This window comes from Danio rerio, chromosome 24, assembly GCF_052040795.2.
Source record: "Danio rerio strain M-AB ecotype USA chromosome 24, GRCz13ab, whole genome shotgun sequence".
Classification (NCBI taxonomy): Eukaryota; Metazoa; Chordata; class Actinopteri; order Cypriniformes; family Danionidae; genus Danio; species Danio rerio.
In genome coordinates this window covers 32828439-32854999 of record NC_141044.1, presented here as the reverse complement: position 1 = coordinate 32854999, position 26561 = coordinate 32828439, and the positions used below count along the sequence as shown (strand labels likewise).

Genomic DNA, 26561 nt, shown 5'->3' with positions numbered 1-26561 from the left:
CAAAATCATGACTTGCCTAAATACACTGTTGGGTAATACAATTCAATAATAATAATAATTAAAAAAACAAAATGATAATAATAATTATTATGGAAACAAATCTAAATAAAATAATTTTCAGGTCTTCTATTTGTATATAAAATGTGAAATTTGTGTTGTTTATTCATCAGTGTAAATTGTAACTTCTCACCTACTGTATAGCACATCTAAACGGATTTTCAGTAACAATCTTAAAAGTTATGCTTTTTAAGTCTCACAAGTTTACACCTTACAATTCTTCTCAGTATCAGTTTTTTCTTCTCAAGGTTGTGTAAATGAGTATTTAAACTTTTGAATGGCGAGTACAGTACATAAACTTTCAATTAACAGGGAAAAAATAATAATAAAAAAATAATAAAATAAATAAATCAATAAATAAAAATAGTAATAAAAAAGACCTGCAAGCTCTAAAGTCTGAAAAAATAAAAGTTTTTTTGTTTTGTTTTTTTAGTCATAAACTCTGAATTGTGAAGAAAAATAGTTTATTTTCAGATTGTCGTTTTGTTTTTATATGAGGGCATCCATTGGATTGTTTTTCAGAGGCCAAAGAATATTTCCAACACAGGCTCATTGTGGATACTGTCGCAAAACATGTAGTCAGAGGTATGTCTGGCTGCATTTCATCTCTAAAGCAAACACTATGTTATAGTATGACACCGCCGACAACTTCTGTTGCTTTTAGCGCTACCAGCTGACCGCTGACATCCATACAGACAACTTTTTCAGTGTTACCAGTTTTCCCTGTGGTTCGCTGCGTAAATTGGCGGACTTAGGACACAGGAGCGGAGTTGACCACGATGACAGGGTATAAGTCTGCCGAAAATAAAGTTCTAGAAACTATGTAAAGATAAAAAAAAAATAATAATAAACGATGTAGCACGATGTAACACAACTTTTCTTTTTCTAGATTGCTTTTGAAAGCATTATCGGCTGGGTTTAGGGAGAGAGGTAGGTGGGTCAGTCAGTCAGTTGACAGCAAGATAAGGTTGCAAGTTCCGTTGTTACAAACAAACAGTAGTTTGTTGATTTGGTGTTTACCAAATCCATCATTCCAATGAACATTCGGAAACTCTATCGCAAACTTGTACATTTCCAACTACATTTCTAGAGCTCAGAGAACGTCTCGGGTTACGTATGTAACCATAGTTCCCCGAGAGGGAACGAGACACTGCGTCTAACCAGAACGCTAGGGGAACACCTCTTTTATACGCGTCTTGAAGCACATGTGAAATCAATCTAATGTAATTAAGCAGGTGTCGTCAGACCAGAGAGTATAAAAGCCTGTACTGAGCATTCAGTATCAACTTCGAATTTGCTTGAAAGAAGTAACAGGCAGAAGAGAGTATGGCGGAATACGCAGTGTCTCGTTCCCTCTCGGGGAACTATGGTTACATACGTAACCCGAGACGTTCCCCTTCTAGGGAACTTCAACACTGCGTCTAACCAGAACGCTAGGGGAACGCAATACCCACTAGGCCAGACTCACTGCTGACTGTGAACGCACACTACGCAGTGAGAATAGAGGACCCTGGTGAGGGGTCTACATCGAGTTGATAGTGACGCACAAATGTATGTGGAGTCGACCATCCTGCCGCCAAACAAATGTCAGAAAGGGCTGAGCCCGAAATAGAAGCTTTGGAGGCCCCGACAGCCCTTGTGGAGTGGGCCTTAACAAATTTAGGTACAGGGCGTCCAGCAGCCTGATAGGTAAATGAGATAGTCTCAACTATCCAATTACTTATTGTCTGCTTATTTGCCGGACTCCCCCTTTTTGAGGGTCCGAAGCAGACCAGTAACTGTTCACTCTTTCTCCAGTTGATAACCCGGTTAACATATGTATTCAGAGCTCTAACTGGGCAGAGTAAGTTTAACTTCTCTTGGTCCGACGACTGAAATGGGGGCGGGTGAAAGGCCTGTAGCACAGCAGGTCTCGCCACATGAGTGGGCACCTTAGGCACGTACCCCGGTCTGGGATAAAGAAAGGCTTTGGACATGCCTGGAGCAAACTCCAGAAATGAAGGTGCAACCGACAAAGCCTGGAGGTCACCAACCCTTTTTAAGGAAGAAATAGCCAATAAGAAAGCTGTTTTTAGTGTCAGAAACTTATCTGACGCCTCCTGCAGTGGCTCAAATGGGGGAACAGAGATGCCCTCGAGCACCAATGTTAAATCCCATGTCGGTACCCTGTGTGTGCTGACAGGCCTTAGCCTTATGGCTCCACGAAGGAAGCGACGAATTAGCGGATCCTGTCCTAGTGACTCATCATCTAGGGGAGAACGGTAGGCCGCTATAGCTGACACGTACACTCTCAGAGTGGATGCAGCTAACCCAGCAGACAGGCGATCTTGGAGAAATTCCAGCACTGAGGCTACCCGGCAGCTGACTGGGTTTAGCTGGTGTTCTCTGCACCAAGCTGAAAAGAGAGCCCATTTTAGGGCATAAAGCTTCCTTGTGGAGGGAGCCTCGGAGCTTAGAATGGTCTGAGCAACCTCGGTTGACAGTCCATACTCTATGAGGTGGGCCCCCTCAGAGGCCACACCCACAGTTTCCACAGGTCGGGTAGGGGATGAAGTATCATTCCTCCCGCCTGGGACAGAAGGTCCCTCCTGATGGGGATCTCCCACGGGAGACCCGCCAGCAGGGCTATGAGGTCCGAAAACCAAATCCTGGTAGGCCAAACCGGGGCTACCAGCAGTAACTGTACTCAGTCTTGACGGACCCTCTCCAGGACTCCTGGGAGCAGAGCGATCGGGGGAAAAGCATACAGACGTAGCCTCGGCTATGTCTGAACCATGGCAACCAGTCACAGAGGGGCTGGATGCGAGAGAGAAAACCATAGTACGCAATGCGTGGTCTCTTGGGAAGCAAACAGGTCTACCTGCGCTTTCCTTAATCTTTCCCAAATGGACTCCACCACCTCGGGGTGAAGAAGTTTCCATTCCCTGGATCTCACCCCCTGCCTCGACAGGAGATCTGCTCCCATGTTCAGATGGCCCGGGACATACATTGCCCTGATGGACAGGATCTTGTTCTGGGCCCACAGGAGGATCCGATGTGCTAGTTTGCATAGCATTCGAGACTTCAGACCCCCCTGCTGGTTGATATAAGCGACCACCAATGTGTTGTTCGTGCAGACTAAAACATGATGGCCCCTTAGATCTGGGAGAAAGTGTTTTAAGGCCAGAAACACGGCCATCATCTCCAGGCAGTTTATGTGCCAGTAATGATGATGTTCTCCCCATCGTCCCACTGCGGGAAGCCCCCTCAGGGTTGCTCCCCAGCCCGTTAGAGAAGCATCTGTCATAAGCATGACGCGATGACAGACAGCCCCCAACACTAGGCCCTGGGACAGGAACCAGGGCATTTTCCACATACTTAAGGCTCGAAGGCAGCGCCGCGAGACCTTGATCATGCGGATCAAGCCCGTTGCTCCCTAGCCCGTCAGAGAAGCATTTGTCATAGGCATGACGCGATGACAGACAGCCCCCAACACTGGGCCCTGGGACAGGAACCAGGGTATTTTCCACATACTTAAGGCTCGAAGGCAGCGCCGCGAGACCTTGATCATGCGGAAAGGATTCCCCTTGAGGGAAAACCCCCTGGATTTGAGCCACCACTGCAGGGGTCTCATGTACAGCAGACCGAATGGAATCACGCTGGCTGCTGCTGCCATGAGACCCAACAACCTCTGAAAGTGTTTCACAGTGATGAACTGGCCTAGTTTGACTCTGTGTACGGTTGACTGAATCGAAGCGATTCATAGTGGGGACAGACGTGCTCGCATCGTCATGGAGTCCCATAGCACACCTAAAGAAATGGTCGTCCTGGCTGGAACAAGCACACTTCTTGCGGTGTTTAACCGAAACCCCAACCTTCTGATATGGGTGAGAACGACATCTCGATGCCGAACTGCCATATCGTGAGTCTGAGCTAGAATTAGCCAATCGTCTATGTAGTTTAGGATACGTATCCCCTGCATACGAAGTAGAGCTAGTGCCGCTTCGACTATTTTGGTAAAGGTTCGAGGTGACAGAGCTAGGCCGAATGGAAGAACCCGATACTGGAACGCTTCGCCCCCGCAAGCGAACCTCAGGTATTTCCTGTGTTGGGGAAGGATGGAAATATGGAAGTATGCGTCTTTCAGGTCTATCGTCACAAACCAGTCCTCGGACTGAATTTGTGACACCACGTTTTTGATGGTAAACATCCTGAACCTGAGGGCCCCGACGGCCCGATTTAGATTTCTCAGATCTAATATGGGACGCAATCCCCCATCCTTTTTGGGAACTATAAAATACCGGCTGTAAAACCCTGACTCTCTGTCGAGTGGGAGAACACGCTCTATTGCGCCTTTTACTAATAAGGCCAGTACTTCCTGTTCCATAACCAGAGCCTGTTCTGGCTTCACTGTGGTGGGTGCAATACCGTTGAAGCGAGGTGGGCGTGCACAAAACTGTATTTTGTAGCCATGTTTTACTGTGAACAGGACCCACTGAGACACCATCGGCAGGTGGTTCCACGCTGCCAAAAAATGTGCTAGGGGTACCAGCCTCTCGAGACTGGCCTCTGGTTGTTCTTTGACCCCCCTGCAGAGGGGGTGGGGCCCCCAATGCCCTCAGACACTGAGGAACGCCCACCCCGGGAGACACAGAGCCCCCCACCAACATAAGTGGTGAGGTGGCCTCTCCCTTTCTCCGCGGACCCTGGTTTAGTGAGAGCGCTGAATGGTGCTCTCGGTGTCCAGGGGGGGCCCTGGAAAGCCTGACTCCCAACACGTCAGGACTTTGTTTTATCCTTCGTACTTCATGATATGAGGAGCTGGTTGACGGCTGGGGCTGTCTTTTAACAGCCCCCTGACTTTTTGATCTTGGGGGGAGAAAATCCCCGAGGGAGCTAGAGCGTTTTTTAACTCTGTCGAGGGATTCGGCAACGCGATCGACGGCGTCACCGAAGAGCCCTGAGCTCGATATTGGAGCGTCCATAAGAATAGCTCTATCGGTTTCTGACACTTCTGCTTGTGTCAGCCAGAGGTGCCGCTCAGTAGCCACCAGGGTAGCCATAGATCGCCCCAAACTAGAGGCTGCCTCTTTAGTAGCTCTTAAAGCTAGATCTGACGCCCGAAGAGCTTCTCGAAGCTGTTCGGGTGTTGCTCCCCCACCATCTAGGCACTCTTTAATTAGGTCAGCCTGATATGCCTGCAGCACTGACATGGTGTGCAGGCATCCAACAGACTGACCAGCCGTCATATATGCTTTACTGACTAGACCCGATGTTACTCTTAATGGTCTCGACAACAAAGGAGGGACCCTTGCAGATTTTAGATCTGAACGACGATGACGTGCTAAGTCCTCTTCTATCATTGGCATTGCTGTACATGCCTTTTCCCCTAGCCCACGAACTGCTGAATAAATAGCTGTTTTTGGTGTCATTAACCATGCTGAATACGGATTTTTCCATGATTTAGAAACCGCATCATGTAGCTCGGGACAAAAGGGGAGGTCCCTTAGTGGAGGATCTACTCTGCTGGGTAATTCTCTCTCATCCAGCATTCCTGTCAGACGCAGCTGCTGCTGCTCACGTGCTGGCTGCCAATCTATTACTTTGAACCTGTCAGCAGCACGTGAAATCACCTCCACTAACTCCTCATATTCCACTGACTGGGGCGGCAGATTCCCCGACCCTCTTTGTATTTGTTGCTGCGGCGCCTCGGTTTCCTCGAAAACGGAGGACGCCGCCCTCCCACGAGGTGCAGAAGAAACCGCAGAGCGTGCTTCTGACGCTCCCGAAGGAGGATTAGATCTCACGGATCCAGAGAGAGAAAGGACAGAGTCCGTCTCCATCTCATCCGCCAGATCTAGCTGCGAACCCCACGACCGAAGTCGACGCTCAGCCTCAGCACGAGCGGGACCCGAACCGCGAGGAGCGTGCGCCACGGGAGCTTTATTAAAGAACTCTCTCCGACTACGCAGCTCTTTTCGGGAGAGAACGTCACAGTGTCCACAGTCAGTATTCTCAAATGCTGCCAGGGCATGCTCTTCTCCCAAACACTCTAAACACAAATCATGTGAGTCACCAGCCGTAATAAAGCGAGGGCATGGAGGCACACAACGTTTAAAGTTTTTCTCTGCCATACCAAAATAAAAAAGTAAGTTGTCAGTTTTTTTGTATTTTGTGTATGCAAATCAGTAATGAAAGTTCACAGAAAGAGGGTGTATTTTCACGTGCGTGCTTCTTGAAAGCAAAGAAGTTGATACTGAATGCTCAGTACAGGCTTTTATACTCTCTGGTCTGACGACACCTGCTTAATTACATTAGATTGATTTCACATGTGCTTCAAGACGCGTATAAAAGAGGTGTTCCCCTAGCGTTCTGGTTAGACGCAGTGTTGAAGTTCCCTAGAAGGGGAATTATAGTTTCTGGCTGTGTTTTATTCAGAGTTATCCCCTTAAGCCCTATTTATTTAGAACACTCTAATATTCAAACTCTGAATGATTAAAAAAAAAAAAATTAAGTCATCACTCTTATGTATAATTTGCTTTTAAAGTATTTAATACAGTTCAGTTTAAATGATCTTTACATTGAAAACGGCTCTCCCTGCATAGTGCACTTTGAAATCATTTATGTCATTTTGAACGCAGCCGTGGCTCATGATGAAAGCTATAGGTAACTATGAAAAGCGGAATCTATGTTAAGTCTCCAAAGCTTGTGAAAATAAAAATATATAGGTTACGCTAAAAGTTTTATTTTTTTAAGATTAATTATAGCATTTATAAAGTACGGTATTGTTTTTTGTATATCTTAATAAATAGCCTACTATAAATTAAAACCATTACGTGATGATTTATATATGAGATTACAGTATGTTTTAGCTTTTGTAAGTGGTTCTATGTTTTAGAATAGAATATTCTCAAGTATTTTAGAAAAGGAAATGTAGGCTCTATATGTGCTGTTTACATATATTTCAATTAATATGAAAAACAAGTGCATGTTTTTACTAAAACTAATATTGGATTGAAAAAAAAACGTGTGTGTGTAAAACAATTTGCACAAAAAAGTTATGGGGATTTTCTCTAAAGAAGTATTTACTCCACCTCGTTTAGAGTGTCACTATAGATGTTTTACATTATAACCAGCATGGTTCAAATGATGGATCTGCGACAGAGAAATGACGGTTTTAGGAAACACTTCGTTCACATCGTTCTTTTGCCAAATGATGCATCATACTTAACAAGTTCAGCCACGAGTAATGTCATTGTTTGAAAAACGCACCCCTAGTCGGCTGAAATGTATATTGCGCCCTCTGGTGGATTTACACGAAAAGAGGACATGCCAGAGATCATCAAATAATGTATACAACAGACTCTGGTGGATTTGCAAAAACAAAAACTGAGCAGATGTACCTCCGGTTACATTTTTCGCTGTCCCCAGAATTGTTCTGTAGACCTGGATATGTATCCGCAATGAGCCTGGGTTAAATATTTCACACAACAACCATGGCTCTGATAAACAGTACTCCCATTCATTTCTAAAAGTGGCATCCTAATGTGAAGAAACAACAAATGGATTGTTATTATTTCCTCACAAATACTCATGAAATATTATATAGACTGTGGTTTGTAGACAGCGTAATTGTGAAATAACACTAAACATTTCTTTAGTTTTCTTAAGCAGACACACAAACAGGAATATTCATAAATCAGTATCCAGTTACTGAAAGTTCCCAGCCCATAAAGACAAATGTAGCTCCTTTAAAATGAATCATGTAGCAGGCCGGCGTTGTCACACACTCCATAATCGTAAAACTTTCTGTTTAAAACAAACCCTTGCAATAGATGGGCAGTTTACTCACAGGCAAGTGCAACTCCATAAAACAGGCTCTCAAAGAGACATCAATAGCTGTTAATATTTAATTTTGCCCATCCGATAATGCGTTTCACTGAAACAAATCATTACTGTATTGAATTTGAGATAAATGGTGTGCAGAAAATTCTCAGGCTTAAAGCATTTTCCACTATTCTGCAAAGTATGCAATTTATTTGCATGTGTTATATAAAGAAATATGCAATAATTTATCATGCTTTCTTCACCCGGACAGGTCTGCAATAAAACACACATAAAACAGGACAACATGACTACATAAAGTCCTTTTAAACTTTTATTCACTTAAATTGTTCAGTGTTAAAGCAACAAGAAAACATTTAGAATGTCCTTTGGTGTGATTTTCTCTTTTTTTTTTTTACATGTCAGTATATATACTTTATGTAAACTGATATTCTTTGATGCCAGCACGTTGCCAATATACTTTAGGAAAACTTCACAATCCAACTGAAGGAAAGAAAAAGAAAAGTATAAATGAAATAATATTTCAGACAAACATAAATATTGAATCGTTTGCACCTTGATTAAATGCACTAAAATGTTGCCCTTAAACACATTTCAGCAATAATACAAAAAAGTATATGTTCTACATTATCTTTACTCTGTCAAGAAAATAACTTCTGTATTAATACAAAAATTAAATACACTGATGACTGTCTAAGCACTTCATCTGTTCGGGTGAAAACATACATTGTTGACCGTGGCCTCAGCAAACAGTCCGTCACATTTTTAAGTCATGGGTTTTAATCATATTTTCCGGAGGATAGGAGGTGTGACTAACATCACACAGACTGAAATAATAACTTTAAAAAAATATTGAAAAAAAAAATATCAAGGGTTACAGAATAACATTCACAAAAGCACAGGGTGGAGGAAGGACGGGGCTCTTGACACAAAGGACACTCTAAAGTTTATTTCCAAAGGTGGGGGTCGAGGTGAGATTTGGGAGTGTTTTGGCGGGACTTGAAAGCGGATCAAATGGGACAGTCTGATTTCCTTATATCCTTAAAATGCACTGACAGCAAAGTATGCTTGTTTTCTTGAGTCCATCTTCTTATTATTACCGATCTAATAATGTATTTTTTTTGCACACAATCCGAACAGTTTTCCATCGTTCTGTGTCACAATAGCCGAAAGCAGTCTATAGCCAACATGATACCCACAATGGCTCAGAGCGTGAGGGGCGGCAGCTGGCTTTACTTGTACATGCCGCTGGCTGAACGAAGCTCCCGTTCCCTTCATAATAAAGAGAGGAGAGCAATGAGCCTTGTCCACTCCGATCCATGTTGCTCTCTTGTTCTTTTAGGGGAGTATCTACTATGGCTTAGTTCACATCTCTACGTCCTCTTATTTGCTCCATAAAGCATATGCTCAGATAAATTCTATAAATAACACCTTGATTTTTTTTTTTTTAGCTTTTAAATTTTTATATTGAATCAATATTTATAAATACTATTTTTATTGATGTATTTATTTATTTATTGTCATCCTCTGGATTTTCGCTTTGATATTTGGGCACATTCCACATGGCCGGCCGAGTGTCGGTGGGTCTGGTGCGCTGCTCATACAGAAGAAGCTGAAGAGTCGGAGATCTGCATCTCAGAGGACTGTGATCCAGCAGATCTCCGTCAGGAAAACGCCACCCAGCAGCAAAAGCAGGATCAGGGAAGGGGGGTGGAGGGAGGCCTGGCCCGAGTCTGACCCTCCGCAGCCGCCCGGCTCTTTCTCACAGCGCGGTTTCTCACACAGCAGGCCAGTGTACGCCGGAGGACACTGACAACGGACGTAGTTCACACACACGCCGCCATTTTGGCAACGCAGAAGTTCGCTGTCGCACACCCGGGCTGGGGCATTGAGAGGAAAAGAGTAAGCAGAAGATAAACACACACACATAGGCGACACCCAAACAAGTATGAACACTTCTATGATTACATGGAGCTCTATCCTGAGATATCATATATTCATCTATTGCTGAAAATAGACAGAAATAGTCAATACAAAGTGCAGGCAAAGTATCGATTGAAATGAATCACAAGTACAAAACTTAATATCATTATTATTAATAGAAATTCATAATCATAGGCAGTTTTTGCAGAAGATTGGACACTTGAGCTTTGATTAAAAACGTTTCAAAAAGTTTGCAAGCAGCTGGCAATTCAAAAACGTCATTGCCCACTTCAAAAGTATTACTGGAATATTATGTGACCCAAAAAATAATGAAACACAACACTGACAAAAAATAAATAAAAATAAAATAAAAAATAAAATTAATAAGCGTATTAATAAATAATTAAAAAGCTTTTCTTCTGCTACATATTGGTCTTGTTTCCATTACAAACACCTAAATAATCTTAAAGGTGCAGTAGGTGATTGTCTTATCAGTAACATTTTTTGTTGTGCTGGTTAAATTCATCTTCACATTCCAATAGTACTGATTAAAGTAAATGATCTAAATGTGTGTATATGTATTTTTATATTCTAGGAAAGGCATAAGACTAATAAATGTTCATCCAATTAGATATTGTCGGGCCCACAATTCCCATAATTCTGATAAGTAGCCCAAACTGGTTGTCAAAAAATGCAGATTTGTACAATTGTGCATCTTTCATGCAGATCTGCTATTTGTGTGCATGTGTGTCATGCGCACAAGAGAGAGATGAGAGCAGTAAAAACAAATGCTGAACCAAAACTTTTTCGAAGCCTGAATCAATATTGGAGTTACTTTTGCTCGCTGGAGGAAGGATGACACAATGGCTGAAGTATTTCTTTAAGACAGGTAATGTTATTGTGTGTTTTAAAACTATTTTAGCCATGCAAAGCTGATGTAGATTTTGTTGTTATGAAAGGGTTATATGCACGATAGTGTTGTTCGAACACTGAAATCTTCCAGCGAAAGATTGATGTGACTATTTTCAGTTTCATAAGGGCCTTTTACAACATCGATAATGTAGATTTTTATTTCGTTTAACAACAAAACATACAAGTAAATATCCCTATTCTGCCAAGCCTGCTCCACTGAGCTGAAATTAGTTTAATATTCACATTGGTTCATTTTTGAACAATGACAACCTGTGGCATTCTCCCTATATTGTTTACCATGCTACTTTCAAATAGCATGCAAGTATGGCTTAGTAATATATGTAATTCCTGCACCCCACCGGCCAAGCACTAAGCATACAGTAGTCGCTTTAGGACAAATCGTGTAAGAGAGTGAGGAATATTGCACATTATGACAAGTTTTGACAACTGTAGTATTATAAAGTACTATAAAGTTTTCAAACTGGCAAATGACATGTCTACTGCCATCTTTAAGGTGTGTGCGTTCATGTTTCAGAAGGCATGGCTTTGGACAACAGGGAGGGACTGTGTTTTAAAGATATTATGCTAACTGGTTTGCATTTTGGCAGATCACCTACTGCACCTTTAAATCACCATACATTTAATTGAGGAGCATATATTCAAGTTTTTACTCTTGCTTAAAACATTTTAGAAGCTTATTTTTTAAAACAAAGTAATTTTGCTTTACAAATAAAGGTATTTTGGCATAAAAATATAAATGTAAAAAAAAGAGCATTTCTTATAGTTTTGCAGACATTTTTGAATAAAACATGCGACAGAAGTGTTTCTCAGGAGACCTCGGCTCTGGCATTCACTCCAACCATTAACATGGCATACATTTTACAAATCCCAGACAATGTCGTGCATTCTGAATCAGCGCAGGACCCTCAGGTGCATCACCAGGCGTCAGTATATTTAACAACAGGAGCTGTTGATCTGCTCCCTTCGGACACAAGCTGTTCGGCAAGCTTTAGGCAAACAAATTCCAGCGCAAACCAGCGAAACCAACAGAGACAAATAAAAACTGACAAACAAGCCATGCCTCTCGCATCTTCATCAAAACACTGTAAACCAGCTGATTGGAAAATAATCATCTAACGCACAACAATTGACCTCTACGAGTTTGCGAGGAGCGGTTCTGACAGGCCGTGTGCATCGCAGCATCTGTTTAATGGCTGTTACTGAGCTATTTTGGGATGGACTGAGCTGACAGGAAGAGCGGGATGATAGAGAGAGGAGGTGTAACTCTCCCAGTCATAACAGGCTGATTAGGAAGCTGGCAGAACTACATGGTCTCCAGCTTCTCTCTCTCTCCATCTCCTGTGTGGATATGGGCTTTATGGTTGAGTCAGGGAAAAATGAGCCCCTGTTTGTGTCCATAATTCCCCCTGTTCATCACTGCCGAGTCTTTTTACGATGCAGATCAATCGTTCCCTGGTGAAAACACACACTCGTACCACAAAACAAGACTCAGACACTGGACCTGGTGGTTGAACATGCTATTCAAATTATCAGTGATTAACATTCGCGTACACTGGATGCTTTCCATTGGTATTACTCTCATTAAGATTTGTAGGTTTATACAGTACATACATCAACATTTTCAAGTTTGTATACATAATGGGTTGCGGCTGGAAGGGCATCTGCTGTGTAAAAGATATACCAGAAGAATTATCAGTTCATTCTGCTGTGGTGACACCAAAAATGAATAAATTGATATTAATATTAACAATACTACTACTACTACTACTACTACTACTACTACTAATAATAATAATAATAATAATAGGGGCGTCACAGTGCCACAAGATGTAGCACCACACCTGCCAACACTACCGTTTTTCTCGGGAGTCTCCTGTATTTCAGACCCATCTTCCGCCACCCTCCCGTTTTGTTATTTCTCCAGGAAAACTCCCATAGTTTTGTGATTTTAGTCTTTAATACCCCCGGGTCACCGTCTTTGGTATAGTACCCAATCGCATCGGTTTAGTACACTTACTTATCAGGAGTGTAGTATAGTACACTTACTTATTACAGAGGTCACCACAGCGGAATGAACAACCAACTATTCCAGCATATGTTTTACACAGCGAATGCCCTCCAAGCTGCAACCCAGTACTGGGAAACACCTATACACACTCATTCAAGCACACTCTCATACACTACGGCCAGTTTAGATTTTTCAATTCACTTACCGCATGCCTTTGGACTGTAAGGGAAATCGGAGCAACTGAAGCAAACCCATGTGAACGCGGGAAGAACATGCAAACTCCACACAGAAATGCCAACTGGCCCAGTCAGGACTCGAACCAGCGATCTTCTTGCTGGGAGGCAACAGTGCTGACCACTGAGCCACTGTGCTGCCGTTTTATTATTAAAATAAAAATGTAGCTCTTGAATTTGAATAATTTATTTGCTTTAATCTCTTTCAAAGCTTTTGAAATCAGTTTCCAAATTAAATGAAATGTTTTTGTGTTAGAGGAAACTTTTTATATAATTACCTACAGTATAAATATTTTGTGTTTAATTTAAAATATGGTAACATATCTGGTTAGTGAAATGAATTATAATAATAATGTGCTTTTTTATTTTACTACTCACTATTAAGATAAAAATTTGCTTATAAAATGGATTCCATAGCTCAAAATTTCTGTGGATTACTAACTTAATTAGATTTTCAATTCAGTGATAGTTAAAAGTATGTTTTAGTTCAGGGACTCTGTTTTAGTCTAGAAAATGCCATCTTTCCCTGAGTGTATTTTTAGCCTGTCTAGTCTGCCCTTTAAGGAACAATAAAGAAATGATGAACCAAAGGATGAAAAACAACTGCATTGTTTAAAAAAGAGGGGCTTTATCGATTCAGTGCCCTGGATATGAACCTTTCATCATTTCAATCTTCAGTTTGGCCAACGGTCTTTCATAAACTAAACATTTCCAATTATAAATTAAGCGATTCTTCTTAAGAAGATGCATAGGACATACAGTATTGATTGTTTGCGATTGAGACATCAATGTTGCCTCTCGCCAAACTCTCCATGAGAAGGAGGTACAGAAAGAGGTAAAAGGTAATGAGTGGGTTTTGTCTGTGCAAAGAGTTTTAGAACAACTTCTCTTTGAGGGAAAGAGAGCAAATTGATCGATTACCTTTACCACCACTGTGGCCTTTGGCAAGAGTGTTCTTGCGCTTCATCTGAAGAAAGACTTAGAAGAGGCACAGTTTTGTAGATAATGCATCTCTCAAGAGTTTAGGTCTTTTTGGTTCACCCTGTGAGAACTCTTTCTGTCTCAACAGTTTGATATCCCCTGATGACCAGGAAAAGGTGCTGAGGCAAGAAGAGCCCAGTCAGTGATTTATAGCTGTTATGGGTGCTAACAAACACCTTTAACTTGCAATGGATGGGGCATAGAAACTATTTACTCTGAAGTCCTATAAACAATTTAACCTCTATATCCTACACCACCCTCTCTAGAGCCAATGCACGAGAGGGTGGTTTCATCTAATAAATATGAGAGCCTATTTTAAGCCCTTAACAGAATGTCTGCTTATGTAAAAAGCATGTGGACTTAAGAGCAGAAAAAAAACATGCTCTGCCTTCAATTGTGCATTCGTAATTTGCTCGCAAGTAAATAAACTTCAGTAAATCGAGCAATTTATTGGGTTTGCTTTTGATAAGAGGGATAATATTTATTGAACAGCAGTAGATTGCATGATGAGATTCGAAGAAAGGGTTTATTTGAAGAAAGATTTGAGCTTTAATTGCATACTGAAATCGGCATACAGAGGGACTCAGGAAAATGAGACTTAGATTACATTTTGGCCTTCAGGAATTTCAATGGGATGAATGCAGCTAAATGAAAGGGATAGTTCAGCCCCAAATTAACATTCTGTCATTCTTTACTCGAAACACAAACCCAGACATCAACACAGTTCACCTTTAGACCATTTTAATCAAACAGAGATACGTATGTTCCTCTACACTTAAAAAAAAAAAAAAAAAAATACAAGTTCTTAACTGGCATTAATTGTTTCATTAACAACCCTAAACATCTACACTACACTCTTTGGAAGAACCAAAAAGGGATTTTCACAATGGTGGATGAGAAAAACCTTTTCTGCATTCCAAAAGAACATTTTCTTTTATAGAGTGAATAATTTTTACAGGTTTTCAAGTGGATTTCTTTCTTTCTTTATTTATTCATTCATTTTCTTTTTGGCTTAGTCCCTTTATTAACCCGGGGTCACCACAGCGCAATTAGCCGCCAATTATCCAGCATATGTTTTACACAGCGGATGCCCTTCCAGCTGCAACCCAAGACTGGGAAACTCCTGCATTCACACACATACACTACGGCCAATTTAGCTTATTCAATTCCAATGACCGGAGCATCCGGAGGAAACCCATGCGAACACTGGGAAAACATGCAAACTCTACAGAGAAATGCCAACTGACCCAGCCAGGGCTCGAGCCAGCGACCTTCTTGCTGTGAGGCGATTGTGCTAACCACTGTGTCACCACAACGCCTTATTTATTAATTATAAAAAAAAATAAAATAAATGAACGTTTTAGTGTGATTGGGTGCAATTTCTTTTAATAGAGGAACATAAATCGCTCAGTTTTGATAAAAAAAAAATCTTTATTTGTGTTCCAAAAAAGAATACAATTCTGGGTATGAAACTTTGGGAGAAAATGATGATAGTAGTGGAGAGAATAAACTAATTTAATTTCTTGTCCCAAACATCTAACAAAACATGTCGAAATCAAATTTCCCAATGCATCTTCATGGTGGTGGGCAGGGGCGGACTATATATATATATATATATATATATATATATATATATATATATATTTTTTTTTTTATGAAATAAACGGCATGTTAAAAATATATTCAAAGTAAATGCAGTAAATACACACATAAAAAACAAGTTTACAAACTGTGTACAGTTAATAATCTATTTTAGTCATTATTTTAAAAACATTTTATCAAAATAATACACAACTAATCTTTTCATATGAATGGGCCCTTTTCACAAGACTATTATGATGCGTTTAACAGTTATCATAATGCTTAATCCTTGAAAGTTTTTATATTTTGATTAAAAAAAATATAAACATTTATGTGAATATATTACATGCTCTTTATATTAAATTACAAAAAACGAATTACTGCTTTTACGAGGTGTTTTTATGCAGCGTCTATGGGTCTGAGAGTAAATTTGACTTTATGCTCTCCTCTGGCTGCCGTCATCAATCTTACAGAATTTGTTTTCTTTTTCTGAAAGTCTTGATAATATTGGAGGAGTTTTCTTTTATTATTTCAGCAAGTAGGATTGTAATTAAATATATTTGTTGTACTCTCCGATTTGTTTACCCAACTATGAAGCTTTCTGCTACTGAGAAATCTGGAAATGTGAAAAGGGTGTATTGAATTATTGCTATTTGTGAATTTGCAGCCGTTACTGTTTAGTTTTATTTAGTTTTATTAGCGCTCAACAGCTGACAGGTGTTTCGGCCAGAAAGCAGGATCGCTGACGAAGCTGCATTTCATTTTTTTGTCTTATTTTTACTTTTTTTTCCCTCCAAATGTTCTCAAAATTATCACTCTTGCACACTCTACCTCTGCTCTACTCAGATCGCTGGCCGATAGGCAGTGTCTTTGAATTTACGGATGTGAATTAAAGTAACCATCCACCATTTATGGAGGCCTCCGGTTTTGAAAAGAAGTAATAACATTAAATATTGACGTTTAGAGATAGATTTTACAACATATAATAAAATATTAATTAAAGAGCTATATGATAAATATAGGCTTCTTGGTATTGGCAATTCCCCAGGTCCCTAAGGCTGCATTTACACTTAAGATCTTGATGGTCAATACCAATTTTGTAACTGCATCTGATTTTTTGCTGACCTGCTTACATTATCTTTTAAAGCGACTAGTATCTGATTGTCTGTTTTTACACAGCACACGACAAAGGCCCAATCACCAGGAAAAAAGAGCGCTCTTTTCCCCATTCCTGTTTTTAATGTGTTCACAGGGTTTCATTTTTTAAAACTCTTTGACATGTTGTTTTACTATAGTTTACTAAAGTTCTTATTTTGCCATCTTCTTTTAATCAAAGCATTTTTAAACCAGTAGGCATCTTAATGTAATGTCCATGGCATGATTTGTACAAGTAAAATATGCCACAGTTTTATATTATATATAAGTTTATATTGGTTACGTGGTGGACGTTGCGCAATCTTTCTCTCGTTAACATGCTAAAAATACTAGTGCTATATGAAAATAATAAAGCTTTTTAGTCCACATGTATGAGGCTTGGGACTTAAAAGCATTAGAGTTAACATCATTCGTAATGGTTTTTAATGTGCGACACACATTAAAAGGTGAAAAGCTGATCAACCTGTTTACGCTGTAGACATTAGGACGCAGATCCAATTCATATTGGATAAATTTCTACATATGAACAAGGCCTGAATCTGATTTGGGTAAATCAGAATCCATGTGATTTGTTCCTGCTTACACGTACATGTGCCATATCTGATCTGTGCCACATGGGAGGAAAAAGCGGGAACTAAGCGACTGCTCACCTCACTTATTGGTTAAGTCCGCCCCTGCTGATGGGTGATGGATGTGTACAAACAATCATTCTCTTTATTTCAGTTATGAAAATAATGGAAGTGTATTTGCAACATGTTGCTATTTGCACCAAACACCCGGGTATATTTTAATCTCGTAACACATGCAATGATGTGAATTTCTGCTTCCCACAGTAATCCAGCCGAATACTGTTGCATTCAAAGTGGCTCTGAACTCAATATACACATATTTGCTGGACTGTCCATCACACAGTATTACAGCCAACGTTCCTTTGTGTTATCTGAGGCTTTGGTAAATGTTGACCTTTGATGCTGGAAGCCCATAGAACAATACAAATCAATGCTTGACCAACAGATCATTTCAACCGCAGCTTTTGGAGCCAAGAGAGAAGAACAAGCCATCTCAGCGTGTCCATAACAGCAAACAGCCGGAAAAAACAGCGCAGGCGTCAGACGTTCTGCTCACTTCAAATGTTAGCTCAGCTGTTTGCGTTCTTTTGCACAAATGCACATGCATGGGATTCCGTCGAGATCTGTTTGCATGGTTTATCTCTGCTCTTGAGAGAACATTCTACAATAATACTATTAATGAAAACAATGCTAATAAACGATTAAAATTCTCTCAAAATTAAATCTGCGTTTAAACCACTAACAAGGCAGCATAACAGGTGTGACTGAGCCTCAGATGGAAGTCAGTCCAAGTTGTTTTTCGGTTCCCAAGTGCTGTAAGCAAACCAAGCTGCTCATTCCGGGGTAAGCCAAAAAAAGCAGTGGCAAATAGAGGAATAAGGGAGGGAAGAAGAAGGGAGGGGGAACGAGACGGTAGAGAGAGAGAGGAAAAAGAGAACAAGGGACTGAAGCTGCAGGTTGGGTAGAGGTTCTACTTACATTTGCAGCCATTGTCCCACAAATATCCTGGCAGACACTCATGGCACATAGCCCCTGTCGCTCCCTCCTTACATCTACAATATCCTGTGCCATTACAGCGATCAGACTCAGAGCCAAAGGGATTACAATTACAGTCTGTAGAAACAAGACACACACATACACACAGTGGAGAAACGGGGTCTGCGGTCTTCAGCCTCTTAGATCAGCTCATGAATAAAGTCCCTCTGTTTTCTACACAAAAAGCTCAAAATGGGCCTCTGCTGCCTCCTTCATGCACATTGCTAGTCTACAAAAGGACAGATTTATAACCCGTATAACTGAATATTTACCTCACATCTTCCATTTCAAAGGAATAAAATGAGACGCGTCAGCTGGGGAAGGTGAGTGAAGGTGGAAAATGGAAACAATGGTCGTTTAGCAAGGGAAAAAAATGTGTTTGTGAATGTTTAACATCTTGGAAGTCCCATAAAGCAAAAGACGGCAGAAGCAAAAGGGGCAGCGTAGATTTTTACTGAATAACTGAACGGTGCTTTCTGGGCAGTTTATGATAATATGTTTCTATATTTAGTTTAGCATTAAAAATAAGCGGTATAAAGGAAAGAAATGTACAGAACGGAAAAAAGATAGACACGTAGTGGAGGGTTCCTGATTAGTCAGTTTATTTGCTGTCCAAAGTCAAATACTGATTTCATTTCTACTCGAAAATATTAAATAATTAAATCATTTGATACTACACAAAATGACCTTGAAGGTAAGCATTTCAGTAAAGTCAGCTTGAAATGCTGGTTAAACACATTTTACTTTGTGTCAAATGAGATACTGAATAGGGGAAAAGGAGTATGACTTGTCATGGAAATTGTTAATTTTGATTACACATTGCCAGTCTCTCCAGACCATGCATCACTTTTTTTTAGTGATTTAGCCAGGGTCTGCTTAGGCTTCATTTACACTAATCTGTTTCAGTTTTAAAATTCATATGTTTTCCTATGGTTACGCCTTACGTCCACACTACTCAGAGATTTTCGAGACCTGAAAACAGAGCTTTTTGAAAACGCAGAAGAGACCTTTTTTTTTTTTTTTAAAAAAAGCTGCTGCTCTGTGTCAGGGTGGATGGGGGAAAACTGAGACATCTGAAACGGTTTAGGATTTTTTTCCTCAATATTAAGTGCAAAAATTTCAGTCTTGCACTCTTTCTTTAAGTTCAGACTTTGCAAGTTTGATATAGAAAACAAACTCTCGAGGATACATCAAGTAAATCTTTTAAGGGAACAGTGTAGGTTACTTTATAACCTCATTCACATCACCCTGGCTATTTTGTTTCACTATCTCAACAATAAAATGAAAACATAATATAAGAAAATGGCTATTTTCATTTTGATATTAACTTAATAGACACTAAAAATGTTGAGGCATCGTGTAGCTACATATTTATATGAACCTCATCTTCACTGTATGCATATTTATAACAAAACGGAGTCTTTAACATAACTGCCTCCTTCCATTTTCTTCTAAAATATAAAACATACCCTGTCCTTTTGCTGAATATGAATTTTAATAATTAATAATGGGCATTATAAAAGTATAGCATACAATAAGTTTATCCAATATTGAAAATAAAGGCAACCAATCAATATGCAGAGTCAGTGTACGTGGTTACATAAATGAATATATCAGTGTAGTGTGGATGGAGAGCTTTTCAGAAAGGCTAGATGAAACAATAGTGTGGACATGAATCATTTTCATTCCAAAACACTGTTTTAAAACTAAAACGTATTAGTGTAAACGTGGCCTTAACCTCAAGGTGCTCAGAAGCCATTCAGATACTGCATTTCTAAGATGTCTTCAGAAAGGATAAATAATCTGAGCCGATTTTTAGCTACTGACGGGCATTGAATATGCAAATTTTTAAATATCAGCAATTCAGAGAGAATCTGATTAATTCTCTTGAGCTTCCTCTCAAGAACTTAAAGTAAAGCTTGAAACTCTGATGTGCGTAATGGCATTTCTGATCACAACTGCACACTGGATCTTAAACATTTTTCCTGAAAGCAACTACACATTCCTTTTGAAATCCTCTTATATCTTTCAACAAACATTCACCAGTATTTTCTAATTCCGAGCTCAACAGAACATAGCCTTAAGATTGTGTTACTTGTTTCATTTCTACATTAAGTCCACGACATTAATGCTTATTAATTATTAATGCTTTGCTAAAACACTCTCCCAAGATGCACTTTTCACATATTTTGACAGTTTTGCGGCACTCCTGCGACTACAGATATGGCTGGGTTGAGGCAGAGGTCAGAATCCGTGACCTGTAACACCTAGAGATGTGTGTGTAAGTCGCACATCCGTGACCTGTTCCCTGACACCTTTCTTGCTCTCTTCTTTCTTTCTCTTCCTTCTTCTTTTCCAGAGTGACATATGCAGTACGCAGCACCATTTTCTGTGGGTGTGAGCCCTCCCAGACACCTCACTGGGGAAGTGTGAAGGCACACATCACCTCTGTCTCACAATGACACCTGTCTAGCTTTATTATCTGTCTTTTTTTTTTTTTTTTTGTCTTGCTCTCTGAATCACTGTGATACTTTGGCCCAATCCCAATTCTATTTTTGTACCCCTACCCCTTCCCCTAGGACCTTGAAACAGAGTGTGAAGGAGAAGGGCTTCAAAAATTACCCCTAAAGACCTTTTCACATCGGAACGCTTTTTGCTTCTGTTTTCCGCCAATGTTTAATGCTTCGTGACTAAATAAAGGTTGCCAATGTAATTGTGCACACCAACTTGCAAAACGCCAGGTGTAAAAGCATAATTTTTAAATAAATGCCTCATGTTCATTTTTTTGTTTGTTTTAATGCACCACATCAAAGCCTTCTCCACCAATCAGATTGGCACTTTTTTCATGTGCACAGACCTGCTGAAGTTACAGAACACACCACTTGCGATTTGAACCTGGAGCATGCCATCCATGCTTGTTTGAATCTCCAGTAACTTTAATAACAAGTGAGTTAACTTTCTATCTTCTTCTTCTGTGTTACAAATGGGTTTCAGAAGCTTAAAATTGTGTAGCGCCACTCTGTGCACCGAGGTCTTTCTGTTTTTATTAAGCTTCATCTAACATCAAGGAGTGATTTTGCATACTTTTCTACTTGACGCCAGTGACAATCGCTTGGGCTTGAATTTGGAAAAACGTCTCGAAATGTGCTGAAGATAAACGCAAACGAAGAGCGTATACAAGCCTTAAGAAATGGTACACTACTACAACACCTGCACGCGTCACCATATGTCATCGCAACCTCTTGCTTCATATGAGATTGATGATTACAATTACTATAGTTATTAAAGTTGTGTTATTTTTTGGTATTTATCTTCAGGAACTCACTGAAGGCAACAATATCATGTTATCATAATGATATAATGTGGCAATAAGATCGTAACTACTGTGTATTTACACCATAGCCATATTTATCTATGTAAACACACAAAAACAAGATTAACATTATACCAGACACTGAAAACAGGCAATTCCCAGCCAACTGACTTTTTTGACAGAGTATTCGAGTGCCATTGAGTAAAAGTATGCTGTGGGATTACTATACAGAAGTTATTATTAGGGATTATAACTAGCAAAAATTTAGTGGTTTTTATTTTGGCTTTTTTTTTTTTTTAAGCATGACTGTAAAACATGAACGCCGTTATGAATATATTAAAACATGTGCTTGTTTGTTGTAAAAATGTGTAATAATGACAAAAAAATACAAATGTGTGCATATCCTGACTTCCGTGTGCAGACATGCTGCTGTTGTAGATGGCGTACTCTGGGAAATTTTTGTACCCCTTGGTTTTCCTTGGTGTGGTAATGGAAAATCTCTGTTTCAAGGGCTATCTAACCCTTCCCTTTAGCCCTACGCCAGGGCTATTCAATTGGTGACCCTCGAGCTGAACTTGGCCAGCAACGCAATTTTTACCGGCCCATCAAATAGTGTGACCAAGACAAAAAAAAAAAAATTTAGTTCAGTCGAAAAACCGCAGCTATAGCTATGAAGAGCCGTGCATCTGTTTAATATACCACAAGCTGCAGGGCTGCGCAGAGAGTGAGCCACCTTATACAAACGCACACTGGATTAAATACAGCAGCGGGCCATTAACATGTCACATCTTTTCTGTGTGCAAATTTATTTCCAATGTAAGAATAAATGCTAATAAGCTCACGCTTTCTAGACGCAGCGAGTAGAAAACATCTCACACCATAGCAGCGAGAGTTGTGCGTGACTTTCAGTGCAATGTAAACAAAAGATATGTTGAACGAGCTATTACAAACGATTAAAATTACTATGTATGTATAAATGCAGACGATAACAACAGTTTGTTTAAATACTTAGCTAATATAAATCTTATTTTTACATTAGAAGGGATAACCCTGAAACCATGATTATTCTTTAGACTATATAATCGAACAACCAAAATTTGTTGTTGTACATCCAAAATTGTTTTGTTTGAATGTGGAAGAAGCCTAATTAAGCATTGCACTGATTTTGTTGTGCTTTGATTTACAACATTTGAATGTTTGTAAAAAAAGCCACATTGTACAATGCAGTAAAGTTATGTAGCTTCAAATCCAACCTATTAACATTTTAATGTAGAAAAATACAACGTGGGTGTCTTAAGGAGCAAAAATACAGCCTTTGGGCTCTTATATGCTGCTGTGTCATCACTCATATTGCAAGTCATATCTCTTTGGCCCCTTATTTGGGATGCTTTTTTATGAATTGGCCCCCATGACAAACTAATTGAATAGTTCTGCCCTGTACGCCTTAAAGCTAAAGAGAAATGGAACATCCCTACCCCTTCAAGTGAATGCGTAAAACGAGGGGTAGGAGGAAGGGGAAGGGCTAATGGGTGGGATTGGGATTGGGCCTTTAACTCTTCCTTTCTTATCTTTGTAACATACGTTAAAATGGAGAATAGTAAACACTTGCCATGGGTCATCATTTCATATACTTGCCAGTTTTGTGTTGGTGGATCAATGTGACGCACACAAGCATGCGTGAAAAGACTCAGGTAGTGACAGTGTGATGGACATACACAAAGAAGGGAGTGAGAGAATGGAGGGATGATGGAGCAATAGAAAGAGAAGGCCAGATGGCAGATTGTGTGTGTGTGTGTGATGTGTGATAAGCCATGTTTGGTGGATGGAAGTGCTGGAGGACTGACCTATGCAAATATTCTCATCGTCCGGCTTTGCTGTGGCATTGCGGTAGTATCCAAGCTTGCACAGATGGCAGTGCTGCCCTCTAGTGTTGTGCTTACAGCTCACGCAAATGACGGCGTTTAGCACTTCGATGTAACTGCAGCGATTGGAGTGATTGTAGCATTCGCAGTCTTGCAAAAAGGGGAGAGAGATGTGGCTGTGTTTAGGGTAAGTGTGTGCGAGTCGCGGCGGTGCTGCAGAAGAGGGGCACCATGGCATGCGAGGTTTGGATGATCTGAGGGGTGACAGGCACTGCCATGGACACAGCCAGGGGTGTTAGATGTTAGATCACCTTAAGATGAATGGAGAAGCGGTGTTGTTATTAGAGAGTTGGCCTCGAGCACACCACAGCAATGGAGAGGAAAACAAGAAACGGGAATGTTAGATGGAGATCAAACACGAGCGGATGTAATTTTCAACCTCGCCAGAATGTGAGTGCACATGCGATTTGAAATTTACATCGGCTGTATTTATGTTCTATTGCTCATGGAGAGTTGTCTCACAGAAATGATGGAAGGGTGTAGTGAAGGAGCTGGAACTTTCAAACACTGGAATAAAACAATGGCTTCTATTTTCTATGCCCCCAAAATAACAAAGCCTCTTAGGTCGAAAACGGGTACACAAACTGTATTCTCTCTACAGAACTACTGCCATAAAAAATGAAAGACAAAGCACTTTTTTCAGTATTGATTCTGTCAGCTGCAAAATGAGAAATAGCACAACCAAATCAGAAATAACTTCCTATCTATTTCCCCATAGCCTCCAAAGAAACCAAACAACGTTTATCCGGGACCCACAAGGAGTCTGTCCTAGTTTCAAAGAGAAGTTGTTCGGATGCTGCTCTTGGCGTAACATAACAAACTGATGATGTTACCCTGACCTGCCAGGGACGCTTGGTAAAGCAACCGACTGACACCTTCAACCCACTGGGTCTGCAAAATCTGCACTCATAAAGCCTCCACATTCGTCCCCCCCAAGACAATTCCAGCGCTTTTGGGGGAAATGGAAGGATTCTCATTATCAAGACCTGGATTGAGGTCAGGCCTCTTCCCCTGCCACTCGAATAGAGGAGTTGAGACAGACATATCTCCTGTAAAGCGATCCCTAAAGCTGCCTGGATATGTCAGTCATTGTGTCTAGAATATGTTTTAGAGGACCCACTTTAAAAAAAATTAAATAAAAAAAATAAATCAATGGGCTTCTCGCCTTTGAGTTCCACAGCTGAATTATCTTAGATTCAATGTTTCATCCAAACTTGAATCTACAACACCGACTGCATACTGCAAACAACATGACTAGAACCCTTTCCCTCTGGTTCATCAAGTCAAATCTTTAAATACTTTCAGGATAGAGTTTTGTGCTGTCCCATTCAGGACTTAGTAAGTTGGGCATAGTTCACCCAAAAATGAAAATTCTGTCATCATTTATGCCCCTTTACTCATTTCAAACCTTTATGAGTTTCTTTCTTTGGCTGACCACAAAAGAAGATATTTTAAAAAGTGCCATTCACTTCCATATTATTTGTTTTTCCTACTATGAGCGTCAATGCTTACAAGTCTTCAACATTAAAAAAAAAAAAAAAAACGGTCACAATTTATTTGGATGGTTCGTTTGTTGATTTCAAGTTACACTGGATTTACATGACAACTAATTATCATTAGACTATCATTAGACTGTTAGGTTGGGGTTAGTCTAAGTTGACATGTACTTGCAAAGTTTCTTATAGTCAGTTAAATGTCTGTTAAACGAGCAGTATCAACAGATATTAAGCAGACGGTCTACTAATACTCAAATGGATTATCAAAAAAAAAAGTGTTACCAAAATAACTTCTTTTGTATTCAACAAAAGAAAAAAAATCATAAAGGTTTGGAACCACTTGAGGGAGAGTAAGTAGTCCACACATTTCCATTTTTGGTAAAGTATATCTGTAATTCTAAAACAAAGTAAACAGTAAAGTGAATCCAATAAAAACAACGATACTAAGTGGGAAAAATGGGTTCAGGTGTCCTACAACTACAGAAAGTACAGGACTCACTCTGGATTCATTCAAGGGATGGTGACGGGGTACTTCGGATGACATACACGGACACATATTAGTGAGAGGATATGAATCGAGTCATCCTACCTCTCTTACTGTTTGCAACTTGTACAGAAGGAACGGTTGACAAAGCAACTTGAGGAGCTACTGGACAAAATAAAGACAAAATAAATAAAATAAAACAGATTAAATCAACAGAAATGATGATATGAACATTACAGAATGGTTGTACCAAAGGAAGAATGAATAAAACAAGAATACAGATTTATTAAAATCTTTTTTTTTCTCTGTCACAAATGATAAAAAAAAGATACAACCCCCACCCCCCCAATTTGCACAGTGTACATTCCATTCCCTGCAGCTGTCATGTTTTTGGAAGTTTTCGACGGTTTTTGGAAAAGAAAACGCCTGCACTGCTGGCAGAAACTGCTCAGCTGGCATTAGCGTAGTTGAGCTTCCCAGGCTTCTTGTGTGAGAGCTCATAAAGCTTAGATCCCTGCGTCCTGCTGCCAGTCTGACACAACAGCAGAACAACGGGGCTCAGAACAATCCCAAAGTTATCAGCTCATCATGCATTCACAAAATAACCCAAGGCGCAATGAGCGCCATGTCCTTTACTAACCTCCAACCCCTCCCAATTCAATCAAATCTGCTGTTTATTCAAGGCTGCTGTTTTCTCTTTGGACATCTGCGCAATGGATTACCTTGAACCAGTCTACCTAAAACAGGCATGAAATCTCCCCAGCAGGGCTGAGAAAAGATTGAGAGGGCCCAAGAGAGAGCGCAATAACTAATTAAAGTGGTGATGCTTTAAATTATCTCTGCGTGTCTTTACGGCTGCTCATCTCATTTCTTGGAAATGCTGATTGCTCAAAAATGTCACAAACTCGTATGTACGTGAAGAAGAAAAAGAAAAAAGGAAGACGTTTGTCCATCTGGAAATAGTTAGTACAACAAATATATGCAAAAAAAAAAAAAAGATTAGCTGTCAGCAAACTTGGGCTGGATCTGTTTCACTCGTACAGCAGC

General features: G+C 40.1%; 1 protein-coding gene and 1 long non-coding RNA gene across 26 annotated transcripts in view; one reads left to right on the top strand and one right to left on the bottom strand.

Moving 5' to 3' along the window:
- Nucleotides 1-332: 332 nt before the first annotated feature.
- LOC147838076 (uncharacterized) lies at nucleotides 333-8755 on the top strand. Its single transcript, XR_015525167.1, has 2 exons — nucleotides 333-1166; nucleotides 6453-8755. It is a non-coding gene; the product is annotated as an uncharacterized LOC147838076 (long non-coding RNA).
- The window catches only part of ntng1a (netrin g1a), a 249022-nt gene continuing 230641 nt past the window's right edge, over nucleotides 8181-26561 (bottom strand). For 5 of the 25 annotated variants that reach the window (XM_087309798.1, XM_087309803.1, XM_087309797.1 and 2 more), the window contains 2 exons: nucleotides 25620-25679; nucleotides 8181-9761 (listed from right to left, as the gene is read on the bottom strand). In XM_087309798.1, the coding sequence (XP_087165924.1) occupies nucleotides 9517-9761; nucleotides 25620-25679 (305 nt within the window). In that variant the 3' untranslated portion in view covers nucleotides 8181-9516. Of the gene's footprint in view, nucleotides 9762-18242; nucleotides 18378-23456; nucleotides 23625-25619; nucleotides 25680-26561 lie in introns of all 25 variants that reach the window. The other 20 variants (XM_087309793.1, XM_087309796.1, XM_087309792.1 and 17 more) reach the window with 6 other exon arrangements.